This window comes from Salvelinus alpinus, chromosome 2 (assembly GCF_045679555.1).
Source record: "Salvelinus alpinus chromosome 2, SLU_Salpinus.1, whole genome shotgun sequence".
NCBI lineage: Eukaryota > Metazoa > Chordata > Actinopteri > Salmoniformes > Salmonidae > Salvelinus > Salvelinus alpinus.
The window spans coordinates 85,107,715-85,127,339 of NC_092087.1; the positions used below are offsets into that span (position 1 = coordinate 85,107,715).

The 19,625-nt window shown below is 47.5% G+C and overlaps 1 protein-coding gene across 4 annotated transcripts in view; it reads left to right on the top strand.

The window, feature by feature from the left end:
- The first annotated feature begins 2,185 nt into the window (after positions 1 to 2,185).
- Positions 2,186 to 19,625, top strand: part of LOC139544790 (85/88 kDa calcium-independent phospholipase A2-like) — a 28,185-nt gene continuing 10,745 nt past the window's right edge. For 3 of the 4 annotated variants that reach the window (XM_071351989.1, XM_071351987.1, XM_071351988.1), the window contains exons 1-9: positions 2,186 to 2,341; positions 3,565 to 3,788; positions 7,102 to 7,314; positions 7,829 to 8,009; positions 9,350 to 9,537; positions 10,540 to 10,636; positions 12,173 to 12,355; positions 15,712 to 15,820; positions 17,456 to 17,578. In XM_071351989.1, coding sequence (XP_071208090.1) covers positions 3,574 to 3,788; positions 7,102 to 7,314; positions 7,829 to 8,009; positions 9,350 to 9,537; positions 10,540 to 10,636; positions 12,173 to 12,355; positions 15,712 to 15,820; positions 17,456 to 17,578 — 1,309 coding nt within the window. In that variant the 5' untranslated portion in view covers positions 2,186 to 2,341; positions 3,565 to 3,573. The remainder of the gene's footprint in view (positions 2,342 to 3,564; positions 3,789 to 7,101; positions 7,315 to 7,828; positions 8,010 to 9,349; positions 9,538 to 10,539; positions 10,637 to 12,172; positions 12,356 to 15,711; positions 15,821 to 17,455; positions 17,579 to 19,625) is intronic. The other variant, XM_071351990.1, reaches the window with a different exon arrangement.

Below are 19,625 nucleotides of genomic sequence, written 5' to 3' on the forward strand. Positions count from 1 at the left end.
AGGAATTGCAAACTATCATGGATTACAAAGGGAAACCGAGCCACGAGCTGTCCAGTGACGCAAGTCTACCAGATGAGCTAAATACCTTCTATGCTCACTTCGAGACAAGCAACACTAAACCATGCATGAGAGAACCAGCTGTTCCGGATTAATATGTGATCACACTCTCCGTAGCCGATGTGCGTAAGATCTTTAAACAGGTTAACATTCACAAGGCTGCAGGGCAAGATGGATTACCAGGACACGTTCTCAGAGCATGCACTGACCAGTTGGCAAGTGTCTTCACTGACAGTTTCAACTTCTCCCTGACCCAGTCTGTAATACCTACTTGTTTCAAGCTGACCACCATAGTCCTTGTAACCTGTCTAAAGTACTATCGTCCGGTAGCACTCACATCTGTAGCCATGAAATGCTTTGAAAGGCTGGTCATGGCTCACATCAACACTATCATCCCAGACACCCTGGATCCACTCCAAATCGCATACCATCTCAACATTTCCAGAGATGATGCGATCTCTAGTGCACTCCACACTGCACTTTCACATCTGGACAAAAGGAACACCTCTGTGAGAATGAGGTTCATTGACTACAGCTCAGCATTCAACACCATAGTGCCATCCAAGCTCATCACTAAGCTAAGGATGCTGGGCGTAAACACCTCCCACTGCAACTGGATCCTGGACCCTCTGATCCTCAAAAAGTTCTACCACTGCAACATTGAAAGCGTCTGGACTGGCTGCATCACCACGTTGTAAGGCTACTGCATGGCATCTGACCACAAGGCGCTACAGAGGCTACTGCATGGCATCTGACCACAAGGCGCTACAGAGGCTACTGCATGGCATCTGATCACAAGGCGCTACAGAGGGTAGTGCATGGCATTTGACCACAAGGCGCTACAGAGGGTACTGCATGGCATCTGATCACAAGGCGCTACAGAGGGTAGTGCATGGCATCTGACCACAAGGCGCTACAGAGGGTACTGCATGGCATTTGACCACAAGGCGCTACAGAGGCTACTGCATGGCATTTGACCACAAGGCGCTACAGAGGCTACTGCATGGCATTTGACCACAAGGCGCTACAGAGGCTACTGCATGGCATCTGACCACAAGGCGCTACAGAGGGTACTGCTTGGCATTTGACCACAAGGCGCTACAGAGGGTACTGCATGGCATTTGACCACAAGGCGCTACAGAGGGTAGTGCATGGCATTTGACCACAAGGCGCTACAGAGGGTAGTGCATGGCATTTGACCACAAGGCGCTACAGAGGGTACTGCTTGGCATTTGACCACAAGGCGCTACAGAGGGTACTGCATGGCATTTGACCACAAGGCGCTACAGAGGGTAGTGCGTACGGCCCTGTCCATCACTGGGGCGGAGCTCCCTGCCATCCAGGACCTCTATACCAGCCGGTTTCAGAGGAAGGCCCTACAAACTGTCAAAGACTCCAGCTACCCAAGTCATAGACTGTTCTCTCTGCTACTGCATGGCAAGCGGTACCGATGCACCAAGTCTGGAACCAACAGGACCCTGAACAGCTTCTACCCCCCAAGCCATAAGACCGCTAAATAGTTAGTTAAATAATTAAGCAATAGCAACCCGACTATCGGCATTGACCCTTTTTGCACTCTTTTGACTGATCACATACGCTGCTGTTACTGCTTATTATCTATCCTGTTGCCTAGTCAATTTATCCCTACCTAAATGTACATATCTACCTCAATTACCTTGTACCCCAGCACATTGACTCGGTATTGGTACACCGTGTATATAGCCAAGATATAGTTACTCATTGTGTATTTATTCCTCATGTTATTCTTTTTCTAATGTTCTATTATGTCTCTTTATGTTTTTTGCATTGTTGGAAAGGTTCCATAAGTAACCATTTCACTGTTAGTCTACATCTGTTGTTTTTTAAACATGTGACTAATAAAACTCGATTTGAGAAGTGCAAAAAATGTACCCGGAGAACAATAAACTAGAATATTCTATTCTATTATGTCTACGAAAAATACTGCTTCAATCTGTGACGCCACTGTACACAGATCCAGGGTCATATTTTCTCTCTAAATCCTCTAATTAACCATTTAGAGTGTGAAAGAACAAGGCTGTGGTAGACCGCTTCGTCCGTATACGCAGTCAGTCTGGGTCCCCTCCTCTAATTTATTGGTTTTCCACAATTGCGTATTTTCAGACAACGCCTTCCAATGCGTGTTCACTGATTGGTGCAGCTCACATCAATCAAGATTTGCAGCAAGGTTGGTTGAACGCCTGCGGGTTGTTGATGATCCATCAAAAGTCGTCAGTCACTGGTGGAGTGGAGTCGCAGTAATCAGGTAAGGTTTATGATGAGCTCCTTCCTAAACTAAACCGATTATCGTAGATAAGAGTACAATGAAAGCATACCACGTACAAGATTTTGCATAAATGCGTTTGTTTCCAATTGAAAGAATATACATTCAGTGTCAGTTATATATCGCTATTCTGCCCATGACTGTATCGGTAGCTAAGCGAAGCTAGCTATGTTATGTGTGCCAAATTGATTCAAAGACTGGACTGAGAGAGTCATACGAGTCATATGGCAGGACTCATGAATTGCATGAATGGCACCGCTTGTTCACGTTGAATAAGGAGCCAGACAATGCCTTAGCATTCAAGAGGTTTGCAATGGAAATAGACTAAAGGCAAAGCAATCCACATTGACTCCACAAGCTGTGGCAGTTCAGAAATAAACTTTTGCTTTCAGTTTTTGATTGTCACCACCCCCCCCTCCCCCCCTTTGTTGTTTTTAGTCAAGCAAAGCACATAATGCTGCTTAGCTATGCAGTTGGGACATGGTTGAGTCTCACAAGGGAGTGGGTGGGACCAAATGCTGGGCTGGGTTCAAATACTATTTTAGACATATTTTGTTTAATTTACCGGTGTTCAATTGAGCTTGTCTTGTGAAATGGAACCAACAGAATAGTCCCAGATGTGTAAAACCCACCCATTTGGGGTTGGCACTACAGACACGCTGAAGCGAATGCTCAAAGTATTTGAAAGATTTCAAATAGTATTTGAACCCAAGTCTGATTGCATCAGTGTTGTTGTTGATAGACCAGAGTGAACTACTCAAGATACCAGATCAGGTTAACATAATTATGACCTTTGTACACACATTCAAATATTGACTGTTTGCAGTAGAGTGATTCCTCTCTGAACTAGAACCAAGACAGACCATGATTTTGGGGATTTTCACAAAATGTAATCCATAGAAGAATTTGGCTGTATTTTCATGTGGAATCACACGATTACCATTACCAATCTTGCTGATTACCATCCCTGTCTGCACTCTTATCAACCCTTATCTGTCCTTGCTTGATTCCTTGCATCCTTTCTCCTCGCCTAGGCCTAACTCTCAACCATATTGGAGGAGGAGGTCCAAGGACCCTCCCCTCAAACCTTCTATTCTGATGGGTTTTGAGAAGGAAGCAAGCAGAGAGAATGTGAGGTATTGTTGAAGAATGAAACGAGACAGAGCCTCTTCCTAACTTCCTTTCTCTCTCCTCTCTGTACACAGGCCACCACCATGCAGTTTCTAAGGGGAGTCATGGAGACTGTGTCCGCTGTCTCCAACCTCTTCTCCAACCCCTACCGCGTCAGGGAAGTACCACTGTCGGAGTACAGCGGAGGGGGGAAAGTCAAGCTGAAGGAGGAGGGACGCATGGTGCTGTACAAGAACACCCCTTGTCAGAGTTGGGACTGCCTGCTCAAGTGCCCTGATACGCCCACCGTCGCCTTGAGGTGGGTTGGGGGGCAGAGAGAGTGGGATGGGAGAGGACAGGAGGAGACAGGAGGAGAGTGTGATGGAGGAGGATGGAGGTGGAGAGACCTTAAAAAAAAAAAGAAGATTTTTCTGCGATTTTCATACTTGCTGGCTAGAGCCCCTCTTTGTTTACGCCCATTCGACATCGTTCAAGACCTTTTTTAAGCCTTAGCCCCAACCATCTCTTTAAGAATTCACATGAGTCAGCATGGCATTGTCCTCCAGAAAGTAGTCTCTAAGTAAACCTTCTCCCACGGAGCTTTGTCCATAGCACCTGCTAAATTCAGGGCAGCGATGTCGAGACCTGTAGCAACACCGTTGCAGTTGTCCATAACTGTATATCTTTCCAGAAATCTGCGGTAGCGAAGATCATCAATATCCTGACCAGGGTCTGGTTTCCCAAGAGCATCTCAAGACAAAGGTCATTGTTAGAACCTTTTGTAGGAGCGTCTCCGTAGCCTTGTAGGAGCGTCTCCGTAGCCTTGTAGGAGCGTCTCCGTAGCCTTGTAGGGGCGTCTCCGTAGCCTTGTAGGAGCGTCTCCGTAGCCTTGTAGGAGCGTCTCCGTAGCCTTGTAGGAGCGTCTCCGTAGCCTTGTAGGAGCGTCTCCGTAGCCTTGTAGGAGCGTCTCCGTAGCCTTGTAGGGGCGTCTCCGTAGCCTTGTAGGAGCGTCTCCGTAGCCTTGTAGGGGCGTCTCCGTAGCCTTGTAGGAGCGTCTCCGTAGCCTTGTAGGAGCGTCTCCGTAGCCTTGTAGGAGCGTCTCCGTAGCCTTGTAGGAGCGTCTCCGTAGCCTTGTAGGAGCGTCTCCGTAGCCTTGTAGGAGCGTCTCCGCAGCCTTGTAGGAGCGTCTCCGCAGCCTTGTAGGAGCGTCTCCGCAGCCTTGTAGGAGCGTCTCCGTAGCCTTGTAGGAGCGTCTCCGCAGCCTTGTAGGAGCGTCTCCGCAGCCTTGTAGGAGCGTCTCCGCAGCCTTGTAGGAGCGTCTCCGCAGCCTTGTAGGAGCGTCTCCGTAGCCTTGTAGGAGCGTCTCCGCAGCCTTGTAGGAGCGTCTCCGCAGCCTTGTAGGAGCGTCTCCGCAGCCTTGTAGGAGCGTCTCCGTAGCCTTGTAGGAGCGTCTCCGCAGCCTTGTAGGAGCGTCTCCGTAGCCTTGTAGGAGCGTCTCCGCAGCCTTGTAGGAGCGTCTCCGCAGCCTTGTAGGAGCGTCTCCGCAGCCTTGTAGGAGCGTCTCCGCAGCCTTGTAGGAGCGTCTCCGCAGCCTTGTAGGAGCGTCTCCGTAGCCTTGTAGGAGCGTCTCCGTAGCCTTGTAGGAGCGTCTCCGCAGCCTTGTAGGAGCGTCTCCGCAGCCTTGTAGGAGCGTCTCCGTAGCCTTGTAGGAGCGTGTCTCCGCAGCCTTGTAGGACCGTCTCCGCAGCCTTGTAGGAGCGTCTCCGCAGCCTTGTAGGAGCGTGTCTCCGCAGCCTTGTAGGAGCGTGTCTCCGCAGCCTTGTAGGAGCGTCTCCGCAGCCTTGTAGGAGCGTCTCTGAGCTGTTTCCCCAAACGATCGTTATTAACGTTGCACTTGAAAACGCTGGTAATCTAACGCCTGCCCCAGGCCAATCGTAGAACAGTTAAGTGTGTCGTAGATGTTTTTTCCCCGCCTCCCGCATCACTTAATACACAGAAGATCTCAGCTAAACATACAATCACATGGTTTATCCGTCTCTCCGATAACAAAAGTTGACTACAAATATGAAGTTGCCAATGTCTTTGCAATTGATATAAGCGACGTGTGTATGTATGTATATATATATATATATATAAAACCGAGATGACTGCATTAAAATATAAACAGTGGACTATAGGCCTATTTCAATCATGTTGAAATACATTTCATGTTTATTTTGCTACTTGTAGTCTACTGTCTGTAATTTGTCTCAATTTAATTCATAATGTGTAGCCAATAATGTGCCAAATCTTGATTTAGTGCCTTATCATAGGGTAAGCATTAGAATAACCCGCCTCAATATTTGCAGCCGTAGGTGGTAATATCTCTCTAGAAGCTGATCCGTTGTCAGTATTGTGAAATAATTCTAATGTTGAGGAAATATTTGAGTGGAGAAAGCTGATCCGAGAGCAGCACTCCCTTTCTTTCGATCCTGTCAGTATGGACACATGCTCCAACAATGCACTTAGTGACCATTCTCTCTGTGTGGTGTTCTGGGAAACGTATGTTACATCTTTGGCCGTTGTAGGAAAGATGCATGGTTAAAACACTAGTAAGCCTAAGTTCCAGCGCTATCGGTCCCTGGCCTGTGACATGAGACTAATCAGGACTCGTCTCTCGGCATATCCAGCCCCACCCATTAGCTCAGCCAATCATGGCAAGCCAGGAAGGATACTGTCTTTCTCCCTATATAGGTCAGTGTTTTCTCCTTGGCTAAACTAGGCTTGTAATTGAACGTATTTGTTCATATTTACAGATCACATGCACGTTTTTCACAGATAGAATTGAGTTCCGATTTCCTACTTCTCCTTCCCAGCAAAGGGTGCACTCACTCACTGTATTTTATTTCCCCGTCCGTAGGCTTTCCGAGGGGGAGTGAGTCATGAAACTTTGGGAAGAAGAGTAGAACATCTGAATGCAGAGAGGAAGAGGTGAAACAAGAGTTTTCACTCCGCCCAAAATCTGTCCATGAAAAATAAGCCCACGAAGTGAGGAATGTTTGAATGGAGCTCAACGAGTGTCGAATATGCTAAATTGCTACGCGAGGCTTATTTGATCGACTAGAACTTTCCTAATGGTTAGGATTGTGCTAATATAAGTGGACGCACGTGGCATTTCAGCAACGTTGAAAAAACAAGAAAAAAACAACAGTTGTGCCTGTTGTCATAGAGGACTCATCATGGATATAACCTGTTTTAACATGGACATTGCGATTGAGGGCTTCCACCATTTTTTAAAAGTAGTCAACTGTGTGGGGATTCCTAATCAGTTCGGAGCAATCAGCCAATGAAGAAGAAAATTGTCTACTTTAAAATGGAGATAGCCTGGGCAACACCATTGAGGTTGTCACAGATGCTATAATGGCACTGATACAAAGATGAGTCCTCTATATCGCAATGGCCTTTTGTTTACATGCATATCTGCCCTCTCATTGTCTAGAATGGTCCCACCTAATCTCGCCTCCTCACGCCTGCATTCCATCTTTGAGGACATATATTTCCATTGTTAATCGACTATCTTGCCTGTATAATGGACCGCCTTTGGTCAGGGGTCAGCTGACCTTCGGTTGACATCTCCACTTCCTGTCTCCTAGGTTGTTTCAGGTCAACTCCGAGGAGGACGCCATGAACTGGTTCCCCCAGTACGCCCTCAAGCTTCGTCCCTTCTACGAGACCCTCCCCCTCCCCAAGCCAGAGGCAGTCCAGCCAATAGTAGACTGCCTCCGTAATCACGCTGACTGGAGCTCCGCCCACATCGCCGTGGATACGGGCCTGAGGGAATGCCTGAAGCACAACCACGTCCAGAGGTGAGGTTGTAAAGTGTGGCTATAAGCATGTAATGAGTGGTTATAAGCATGTTATTACCAAAGAGTTGCTGTAAAGCAATAGGGCGTGAGTAATCCCTCGGACAGATCTGCGTCAACAGAACTGCTACTGTAGAATCTGTCAGGAAGGAATGTGATGGGTGAGATAACAAGCAGCAGTACTTCCTGGTGTTTGGGGTTTTCGTCACTGGTTATTTGGACAAATCACCATTTTGTTTAGCATTTCAGAAGGGGACGGGACATTCAGCCCGTAACCTGCAGAGAGAGGGAGCAGGTGGAGCTCCTCGTTCTACCATCTCTTCATCTCTTAACACATATGGACCCAGAACTTAATCGAGCAGCTGACCAATTTACATGAGACTTTAGTTCTGGGTTAACCAATATTGTGGATTAAGCAATAGGGAATATATTGATTTTAAAATGAGCGATGGTCTCCCTCCCTTCCCCTCCTCTCTCCCTCATCATATTGATACTTCACACTCCTCACCCTCTCCAGCCAGATAAACGCCAGGGACGGTGCTGGTCAGACCCCATTACACCTGGCGTGTGAGCGGGGGGAAGTGGCATGTGTCAGAGAGCTGCTGGAGGAGTGCCAGGCTCGCACCGACATCAAAGACAAGAACGGGGAGACGCCAATGCATTGTGCCGCCAAGCAGGACTCGGCTACTATTATACAGGTGTGACACACACACACGCACACAGAGTAGTGTACAGCTAACCTTGTGGGGACACACAATTCAGTCCCATTCAAAATCCAATCTAACCTTAAACCTAACCCGTACTCTTACCTTAACCCTAACCCTTAACGCAATTATAACACGTATTCTAACCTTAACCCTAAACACCCTAGATTAGCATTTGACCTCATGGGGACTAACAAAATGTCCCCAGTTGGTGAAATTGTTGTTTGTTTACTAGTTAAACACGTCCACAGTGAGTATCCAAAACATTAGGAACACCTGCTCTTTCCATGACAAGGGGAAAGCTATGATCCCTTATTGATGTCACTTGTTAAATCCACTTCAAGCAGTGAGATGACGGGGAGGAGACAGGTTAAAGAAGGATTTTTAAGCCTTTAGACAATTGAGACATGGATTGTGTGTGTGTGTCATTCAGAGGGTGAATGGGCAAGACAAAATATTTAACTTCGTATGTTAGTTGCCAAGAACCCGACAACAACCCAACAACCCGATTTTCCGGTTTCCAGGGACACAGCTATTTTCAACCTAGCTTCCTTTTTCTACTGAAAATGTGTGAACTCCGCTCAGGCGTTTCTCTCATGCCTGTTACGTCAGGTTAATGGCAGGCTAACATAAACCAGGCAGCGGGTGGGGGACCCGGGTTGTTGTGCCAGTCACAGGTAGCCAGTCTCAGAAAGGGGACTTTGACACTACTGCGAAGGCAGGGCTGTGCTAGTTCTTTTAGTGCAGTGCTGGGTGGTCTCATTAGTCCGCACTGTAGCAAAAGAGAGTTTCTCGTTGGACAAATTCAGCTGGGTCCCTGCTTGTTTTGGCCTGTTTCCTTCTTCCGTTTGATTGCTATTGAATGCACCCCTGCTTTGCAGTGTACATGTTGAAGTACTAGAGCTCAGTGTCTCCGACCCGTGTATCCCAGATGTTACTCTGCTGCGGCCGGGGCCCAGAACGGGCAGGACCGGGACAGGACCCGGCTGCTGTTATACAGGTCAGACTGAGGACTCTGGGTCACCTCTCTATAGCTGTTAGTACACAACGCTGTCTTTTCTCTGCATTCAGTTCAGCTACAAGACTGCTGCAGTCCTTCTGCTATTCCTTCCTTCTGTTCTTTTGAAGGGATTTTCAGCCTGGGGTTTCAGAACACATTTGGAGGGAATAGTCACGATCTCACTCGCAGTTAAACATGCAATGTTTCATTCGCTTTTTCAAGTTTAAAACGTATGTTGATGGCCTTCATCAGAAACGTATACATTGCGATTAAAATGTCTAAATTACAGCAAGGTCCCTATTAAAATGTGTCTGCTTTTGTTCTCTCCCTCTAGGCGCTGTGCAGTAGGATGTGTGCGGGGGTGAATGAGCTGAACGGGGCGGGGGAGACGCCCCTCCATGTTTCTTGTCGCCTTGGGAGGGTAGAGGCCGTGAACGCTCTCCTGGGGGGAGGAGCTCGTTGTGACATCATCGGGGGCAGTGGCTACCCAATCCACGCTGCCATGAAGTACAGTGAGAAGGGGTGAGAGCACTGATTGGCGAAGAGGGAATGGTGATGAATGTTGATTGGGTCTTTCATTAGCTAAGGGAGAATGGAGAACACTGATTGCTGGTAGAGTGGTGAGAGGAGATTGCCCCGTCCCAAATCTAGCTCCTGTCTTCCCCACAGTGTTTGCAGATGTGAAGGTGCTGGAAAGGTCAAACAAGATTCCAGGACATTGTTTACAATTCTCTCACTCTTCTTCAAATCAAATCAAATCAAAATCAAATCAAATTTTATTATTAGTCACATACACATGGTTAGCAGATGTTAATGCGAGTGTAGCGAAATGCTTGTGCTTCTAGTTCCGACAATGCAGTAATAACCAACAGTAATCTAACCTAACAATTCCACAACTACTACCTTACACACACACACAAGTGTAAAGGGATAAAGAATATGTACATAAAGATATATGAATGAGTGGTGGTACAGAACGGCATGGCAGATGCAGTAGATGGTATAGAGTACGGTATATACATATGAGATGAGTACTGTAGGGTATGTAAACATAAAGTGGCATAGTTTAAAGTGGCTAGTGGTACATGTATTGCATAAAGATGGCAAGATGCAGTAGATGATATAGAGTACAGTATATACATATGAGATGGGTAATGTAGGGTATGTAAACATTGTATTAAGTGGCATTGCTTAAAGTGGCTAGTGGTACATTTTTACATAATTTCCATCAATTCCCATTTTTAAAGTGGCTGGAGTTGAGTCAGTATGTTGGCAGCGGCCGCTAAATGTTAGTGGTGGCTGTTTAACAGTCTGATGGCCTTGAGATAGAAGCTGTTTTTGTTTAATTTTCTTTCTACCCCTCTCGCTCCCTCACCCTCCTCTCTCGCTCCCTCACCCTCCTCTCTCTCTCCCTCACCCTCCTCTCTCTCTCCCTCACCCTCCTCTCTCTCTCCCTCACCCTCCTCTCTCGCTCCCTCACCCTCCTCTCTCTCGCTCCCTCTCCCTCTCTCTGTCCCTCTCTAGTTGTGCTGAGGCAGTCCTGGATGCAGACCCAGGTCAGCTACAGGTAGAAGATGCCGTCTATGGAGGAACCCCCCTACACTGGTGCAAGACTGCGGAGGTAGAGGGGAACACTTTACAATTACACTTACACTTTTTCACCCAAAATTAATTGTGATAAAGTATTTTAATTGCCCCTCTATGATTAAAATCAGAGGAACTTTGGATCTGTTTCCGTCCGTTCGTACCTACTAACATGCTTACCAGGGTTTCCATTTACCGACTTTTGGCCGATGTAAAAACGATAAATGTTTTGCTTGCCAAATTGTCCGTCTATAGTTTAATTTGCCTAATTTTGTGAAAAGAATTGCTACTATTTTTATATTTCTCAACTGGTAATTGAAATGCGCCTCCCAATCGCTGTTCAAGTGCATAAGCAACGGTAGGGAGGCTATCAGCGTGTCACCCACCACTTTACAATGTGAGCTGGAGGCAGTATGCATTTTGAAAACATATACTTCATTGTTTGAAACCTGAAAGTTTTACTTCATATTATGAGGCATGTCTTACCTTGCTTCAAAGTAGCCTTGTCAAAATCCCACCATACACACATGGAAGCAATTATTTTATGACGTCTTCCCCATTGAAACTAGCATTTCTCTCCTGTTCTATTGGTTTTTGACGTTCTTTCGTTGTCCAGAAGCCAAAGCCACAATCCTAGTCATATTAGAAACTCTTCCTAGTGTTTTCCCACAAATTGCATTTTAGCAAATGACGCTGTATTGGCTGCTTCATTACAGGAGTTGCACGTAATGTTACGATGAATTACCATAATCTAAACGTGATTTCTGTCGTTCTGAGCATTGTGGGTGGTAATGTTACGATGAATTACCATAATCTAAACGTGATTTCTGTCGTTCTGAGCATTGTGGGTGGACGCCCTACTGGGTTACGCACCCAATGCAAATGGGCCCGGTAAATCTCTCAAATGTCCGGTAAATCTCTCAAATGTCCGGTAAATCTCTCAAATGTCCGGTAAATCTCTCAAATGTCCATTAACATCTTGCCGGTCATGTTGTCCGGCGTCTTTTTCCTAACGGAAACCCTGGTACGTACGTTAGTCACACGCGATATCTCAGACACCACTCGCCTGATTTTTAATTAAAAAAATTATTATTATTTTTTAACGAAACTCGGGTGAATGATGTGGTTTGCCATAGAGATCCGGCATTTGCGAAACTACACTGATTGGCCCAAAGGGGGCGATATAGTAATCAGCTGAACTGAGAAAGTTTGAACAAGCATTTCTCCTGTCCTGTTGCGCTCCAGTCATGACACTTTGTACTGTATATGCTTCTCCTCATGAGAAACAGGAAACTTGGGTGAATGCATCTCGCTGTGGAGATCCAACGTTTGACAAAACTACACTGAGTGGGCCAAGGGGGCGCTGCATCATTCTGTGGGGAACAACATGTTTACTACTGTTCCTAGTTAAACGTACTGAAACCTGAAGTACCTACTTGTTTCTATGTATCAAGTTATGGTCAACAGATATTATTTACAAGTCTGTGTTAAACATGGCTAAGTGCTATCATGCTTTCCCTCCCCTCTACCACCCCCCCTCCCTCCCCCCCCCCCCCCCCCCCCCCCCCTCTAGATGTGTCGTACGCTGCTGGAGCGAGGTTGCTTGGTGAACTACCTCAGTAAGACAGGGGAGAGTGCACTGCACGTCCTGACCAAGAGGGGGCGCTTCGACGCTTCCATGGTGCTGCTCACACACGGGGGGGAACCCAACCTCAAGGGTCAGGATGGGAACACAGCCCTGCATCTGGCTATGAAGGTAGGGTGTGTGTGTGTGTGTATGTGTGTGTCACAGAGGGGAAACACGTCCCTGCCTCTGGCTATGAAGGTAGGGAGGGTGTGTGTGATTTATGTGTGTGTGTGTGTCACAGAGGGGAAACACGGCCCTGCATCTGGCTATGAAGTGTGTGTGTGTTACACACAGAGGGGAAACACAGCCCTGCCTCTGGCTATGAAGGGAGGGTGTGTGTGCGTGTCACACACAGAGGGGAAACACAGCCCTGGCTATGAAGGTAGGGCGGGTGTGTGTGTGTGTGTTAAACACAGAGAGGAAACACGGCCCTGCCTCTGGCTATGAAGGTAGGGAGGGTGTGTTTGTTGCACTCAGTGGGAGTTTAATGCTTCGGTAACCTTCCTCTTTATCTCAAACATATGAATCCCCTCAACAATATGACAAATGATTAGTACGGTCTAGGGTTAGATGGAAATGATTAGGGGTACAGTCTTAATTTTTATTTATTTATATATATACACCTTTATTTAACCAGGTAGGCTAGTTGAGAACAAGTTCTCATTTACAACTGCGACCTGGCCAAGATAAAGCAAAGCAGTTCGACATATACAACAACAGTTACACATGGAATAAACAAACATACAGTCAATAATACAGTAGAAAAAGTCTATATACAGTGTGTGCAAATGAGGTAGGATAAGGGAGGTAAGGCAATTAAATAAGCCATGGTGGTGAAGTAATTACAATATATCAATTAAACACTGGAGTGATAGATGTGCAGAAGATGATTGTGCAAGTAGAGCTACTGGGGTGCAAAGGAGCAAGATAAATAAATAAATACAGTATAGGGATGAGGCAGTTGGATGGGCTATTTACAGATGAGCTGTGCAGTGATCTGTGAGCTGCTCTTGTTAAGTTCATGTTTTAAGTATCCCTATATTTCTGTTATTACGGGGCTATCACTCAGTCAAGAGTGCGCCTGCGCAGGGCGTCTTGTAGTTGATCGACCTAGCCTGGAGTGGAATGGCTACCTTGTAATGTGTTCGTATAGTAAACTTTGTTAAACTGGAACCTTGTCGTTGTGTCATTTCGAGTTAACAGCTCTGACAGCTGGTGCTTAAAGCTAGTGAGGGAGATATGAGTCTCCAGCTTCAGTGATTTTTTGCAGTTCGTTCCAGTCATTGGCAGCAGAGAACTGGAAGGAAAGACGGCCAAAGGAAGAATTAGCTTTGGGGGTGACCAGTGAGATATACCTGCTGGAGCGCGTGCTATGGGTGGGTGCTGCTATGGTGACCAGTGAGCTGAGATCAGGCGGGGCTTTACCTAGCAGAGACTTGTAGATGACCTGGAGCCAGTGGGTTTGGCGACGAGTATGAAGCGAGGGCCAGCCAACGAGAGCGTACAGGTCGCAGTGGTGGGTAGTATATGGGGCTTTGGTGACAAAACGGATGGCACTGTGATAGACTGCATCCAATTTGTTGAGTAGGATCGGTAGGATGCTCAGTTTTACGAGGGTATGTTTGGCAGCATGAGTAAAGGACGCTTTGTTGCGAAATAGGAAGCCGATTCTAGATTTCATTTTGGATTGGAGATGCTTAATGTGAGTCTGGAAGGAGAGTTTACAGTCTAACCAGACACCTAGGTATTTGTAGTTGTCCGCATATTCTAAGTCAAAACCATCCAGAGTAGTGATGCTGGACGGGTGGGCGGCGATCGGTTGAAGAGCATTAATTTAGTTTTGCTTGCATTTAAGAGCAGTTGGAGACCACGGAAGGAGTGTTGTATGGCATTGAAGCTCGTTTGGAGGTTAGTTAACACCGTTTCCAAGGAAGGGCCAGATATATACAGAATGGTGTCGTCTGCGTAGAGGTGGATCAGGGAATCACCCGCAGCAAGAGCGACATCGTTGATATATACAGAGAAAAGACTTGGCCCGAGAATTGAACCATGTGGTACCCCCATAGAGACTGCCAGAGGTCCGGACAACAGGCCCTCCGATTTGACACACTGAACTATGTCTGAGAAGTAGTTGGTGAACCAGGCGAGGCAGTCATTTGAGAAACCAAGGCTATTGAGTCTGCCGATAAGAATACGGTGATTGACAGAGTCGAAAGCCTTGGCCAGGTCGATGAAGACAGCTGCACAGTACTGTCTTTTATCGATGGCGGTTATGATATCGTTTAGTACCTTGAGGGTGGCCGAGGTGCACCCGTGACCAGCTCGGAAACCGGATTGCACAGCGGAGAAGGTATGGTCGGATTCGAAACGGTCAGTGATCTGTTTATAGACTTGGCTTTCGAAAATGGCAGGGCAGGATGGATATCGGAATGATTAGGGGTACGGTCTAGGGTTAGACGGGAATGATTAGGGGTACGGTCTAGGGTTAGACGGGAATGATTAGGGGTACGGCCTAGGGTTAGACGGGAATGATTAGGGGTACGGCCTAGGGTTAGACGGGAATGATTAGGGGTACGGCCTAGGGTTAGACGGGAATGATTAGGGGTACGGCCTAGGGTTAGACGGGAATGATTAGGGGTACGGTCTAGGGTTAGACGGGAATGATTAGGGGTACGGTCTAGGGTTAGACGGGAATGATTAGGGGTACGGTCTAGGGTTACACGGGAATGATTAGGGGTACGGTCTAGGGTTAGACGGGAATGATTAGGGGTACGGTCTAGGGTTAGACGGGAATGATTAGGGGTACGGTCTAGGGTTAGACGGGAATGATTAGGGGTACGGTCTAGGGTTAGACGGGAATGATTAGGGGTACGGTCTAGGGTTAGACGGGAATGATTAGGGGTACGGTCTAGGGTTAGACGGGAATGATTAGGGGTACGGTCTAGGGTTAGACGGGAATGATTAGGGGTACGGTCTAGGGTTAGACGGGAATGATTAGGGGTACGGCCTAGGGTTAGACGGGAATGATTAGGGGTACGGTCTAGGGTTAGACGGGAATGATTAGGGGTACGGCCTAGGGTTAGACGGGAATGATTAGGGGTACGGCCTAGGGTTAGACGGGAATGATTAGGGGTACGGTCTAGGGTTAGACGGGAATGATTAGGGGTACGGTCTAGGGTTAGACGGGAATGATTAGGGGTACGGCCTAGGGTTAGACGGGAATGATTAGGGGTACGGCCTAGGGTTAGACGGGAATGATTAGGTTACGGCCTAGGGTTAGACGGGAATGATTAGGGGTACGGTCTAGGGTTAGACGGGAATGATTAGGGGTACGGTCTAGGGTTAGACGGGAATGATTAGGGGTACGGCCTAGGGTTAGACGGGAATGATTAGGGGTACGGTCTAGGGTTAGAATTTGGACACTACATGGTCCCGTTCATGACCTCTTGTTTTTCTCTCTGACCCTGCTGTTTCGCTACTTACAGATGGACCACATGGAACTGATCAAGGCTCTGATCGTGTTTGGAGCCGACGTGGAGATGCACAATGACCTGGGAGAGACTCCCGGATTGATAGCAGCACGCACTAGTAAAGGTGAGAGGGAAGAAAGAGAGGAGGGAGGGAAAAAGGAGGATGGGGGAGAGGGTGAGACACCTGGACTCAAAGCATCACGCACTAGTAAAGGTGAGAGGGATTGGAGGGGGGGTCGAGAGGGAAGGGAATAGAGTAGGTGGATGGAGGGATAGAGTGAGCAAAGGGAATGAATGGATGGATGAATTAATGAGAAAAGTAGAGGAGTGTTAGTTCCTTGGTGCCTTTATAAAACGCTGACGTCACAAGCCAGCAGATGAATGAATCCTAACACAACAACAATCTAATGTTGATGTGGATATTAATGAATTCAAAAGCATGTGTTATTGTGGATGATATAGCATGCATATGTTATGTTAGGGCTGTGTGAACATTAATATAACATTAACTACAGTATATTGTATTCATTGATCATGTGAACCCTGCTCATTGCCCGATTACATTGATTAATCAGCTGTTTGAAATGTGCTGAAATGATCATAGGCCTTTCGCTCGAGGGTGGGTCAAATTGCGGGGGACTTTCTGGGAATTACAGTTTCCTGGGTTTTTTCACCAACACTTGGTTTGTCAGCCACTGTCACTTAGGAAGCCAGCAGCCTGAGACAGGTTGTCAGCTAAGCTAACGTTTGTAAAGCTAGCGAGGTAGCTGAATATTATAGCTAAAAAAAGCTTAGCTTGCTGCCAAAGAGCTTGCTAAGACTATGTATATACAATCAAAGAAATATATGTTATTTCAAAACATTATCAGTGGTTTATAGCATTAATATAGCTAATGTAAGCTAGCTAATGAAAGCTAATCAGTGCTGGATGCTTTCAAGTTTAGCTTGTGTAGGTTTGTTGCTCTTAGCTAGCACACGGACAATCAGTAGCATACTGCAGTAGTGAGACGTGAGACAAATTACCAACATAGTTGGATCCTTCATTTATTTTTACATTACACAATAAACGTTCATGAGAACCGTCAGACTTCGAATGCTAGCTATCTAACGTTAGCTTGCAAGTCAGAGTTGAAACAAGCTAACGTGAGCAAGCGGGGATTTTAGCTAGCAGGTCGTATTGAAAGCTGTCTGCTAAATGACTTAAATGTAATGTAAATGTAAATGTATCTACATCCTATCAAACCTGCCGCCTGGTGTTCATTTCTGTATTTTTGAAGTTATTGTCCATGTCAATCAACCCCTCTGTTGTGGTTGCCATGGTTATACATTTATATCGTTTTTATTGATTGATAATATCTCAATACAAAATACTACATGTTATCTATGTCTTTCTATGGAAACGATGCGTGGTGTTCAAATCTGCATGTGATTGTTTGTGTGTCATGTGTGAATGCCTGTATGATCTGTTTTAGCACTCTGTCTCTCTCTTTCTTTCTCTCTCTGTAACTGACTGTTTGTGAAATTGAATAATGCTTTGCTAAAGTTCATCAGTTCATTTTGCTCTCTCTTCCCACTCTCTCCCGACCTATTCTTTCACTCTCTCATTCTCTCTCTCTCAACCTCCACCTATCTACCTCTTTCTCTCACTCTCCATCCCTTCACCCCCCCTCTCCTCCTCCCCTCTCCTCTCTCTCTCTCTCTCTTATCATTGTGTGTGCATGTCTCTAACCCCGTGGCTTGGTGTGTTGATTGACTGAAGGCTCCAACAGAAAGGTGCTACTGAACATGCTGTGTAGTGTAGGGGTAGAGCGGTGCGCCCCACCCTCCTCCCCCCTCAACCCCCATCCTCCCCCCAAGAAGGCTGCTTCCTCACCAGGCATAGGTAAAGCCCCCCCCCCCCCCCCCCCATCCTCAATCCCCAAATGTCTCTCTGACCCTTCTCCTTCTGGGGCCATATGTATCAAGCATCTCAGAGTAGGAGTGCTAGGATCAGTTCTGCCGTTCTGATCATAATGAGTTTGATAGAGGGGATCTGATCTTAGATCAGCACTCCTACTCTGAGATGCTTTATGAATACAGGCCCTGATACCATTTAATCTTTCACCCGCTGACCCCCAACCCACCAGAACCACCCTCCTTCTCTCTTCTCTGACCCCCAACCCCAGAACCTCCCTCCCTCTCTCTTCTCTGACCCCCAACCCCAATACCCCAGAACCTCCCTCCCTCTCTCTTCTCTGACCCCCAACCCCAGAACCTCCCTCTCTCTTCTCTGACCCCCAACCCCAATACCCCAGAACCTCCCTCCCTCTCTCTTCTCTGACCCCCAACCCCAGAACCTCCCTCTCTCTTCTCTGACCCCCAACCCCAATACCCCAGAACCTCCCTCCCTCTCTCTTCTCTGACCCCCAACCCCAATACCCCAGAACCTCCCTTCCTCTCTTCTCTGACCCCCAACTCCAGAACCTCCCTCTCTCTTCTCTGACCCCCAACCCCAATACACCAGAACCTCCCTCCCTCTCTCTTCTCTTCTCTTCTCTGACCCCCAACCCCAGAACCTCCCTCTCTCTTCTCTGACCCCCAACCCCAATACCCCAGAACCTCCCTCCCTCTCTCTTCTCTGACCCCCAACCCCAATACCCCCAGAACCTCCCTCCCTCTCTCTTCTCTGACCTCCAACCCCAATACCCCAGAACCTCCCTCCCTCTCTCTTCTCTGACCCCCAACCCCAATACCCCAGAACCTCCCTCCCTCTCTCTTCTCTTCTCTGACCCCCAACCCCAGAACCTCCCTCTCTCTTCTCTGACCCCCAACCCCAATACACCAGAACCTCCCTCCCTCCCTCTCTCTTCTCTTCTCTTCTCTGACCCCCAACCCCAGAACCTCCCTCTCTCTTCTCTGACCCCCAACCCCAATACCCCAGAACCTCCCTCCCTCTCTCTTCTCTGACCCCCAACCCCAATACCCCCAGAACCTCCCTCCCTCTCTCTTCTCTGACCTCCAACCCCAATACCCCAGAACCTCCCTCCCTCTCTCTTCTCTGACCCCCAACCCCAATACCCCAGAACCTCCCTCCCTCTCTCTTCTCTTCTCTGACCCCCAACCCCAGAACCTCCCTCTCTCTTCTCTGACCCCCAACCCCAATACCCCAGAACCTCCCTCCCTCTCTCTTCTCTGACCCCCAACCCCAATACCCCAGAACCTCCCTCCCTCCCTCTTCTCTGACCCCCAATACCCCAGAACCTCCCTCTCTCTTCTCTGACCCCCAACCCCAATACTCCAGAACCTACCTCCCTCTCTCTTCTCTGACCCCCAACCCCAGAACCTCCCTCTCTCTTCTCTGACCCCCAACCCCAGAACCTCCCTCCCTCTCTCTTCTCTGACCCCCAACCCCAGAACCTCCCTCCCTCTCTCTTCTCTGACCCCCAACCCCAATACCCCAGAACCTCTCTCCCTCTCTCTTCTCTGACCCCCAACCCCAATACCCCAGAACCTCCCTCCCTCTCTCTTCTCTGACCCCCAACCCCAGAACCTCCCTCTCTGTTCTCTGACCCCTCCTTTATTTGATGGTGTTTTATCCTTTCTTTCATCCCCTCTTTTTGTTTTCTCTCTTTTCGTTACTGAAGTCTCCCACTATCCCTCTCTCCGGCATCGTGATCCTCCTTACCTTATGGTCTTCCCCTTTTGAAGACTTTCTCCTTTTCTCTCTTTTTTCTTTCTTTTCCCTCCCTTTTTTATTTTTGTCAGCCCCTTTGAACATTCATCTGCTTTGTTTTTAATTCATCCTTCCCTCTGTTATCGCTCCATGTTTATATTCATCCCTCTCTTCTCTCCCTGCATTTTGAATTATGCTGTTACTTCTCCCCTCTCTTCTGTCTCTTCCCACTTCTCTCACTCCCTTTTCCCCCAGGCTCATCCCTTTCTCTCTGTCC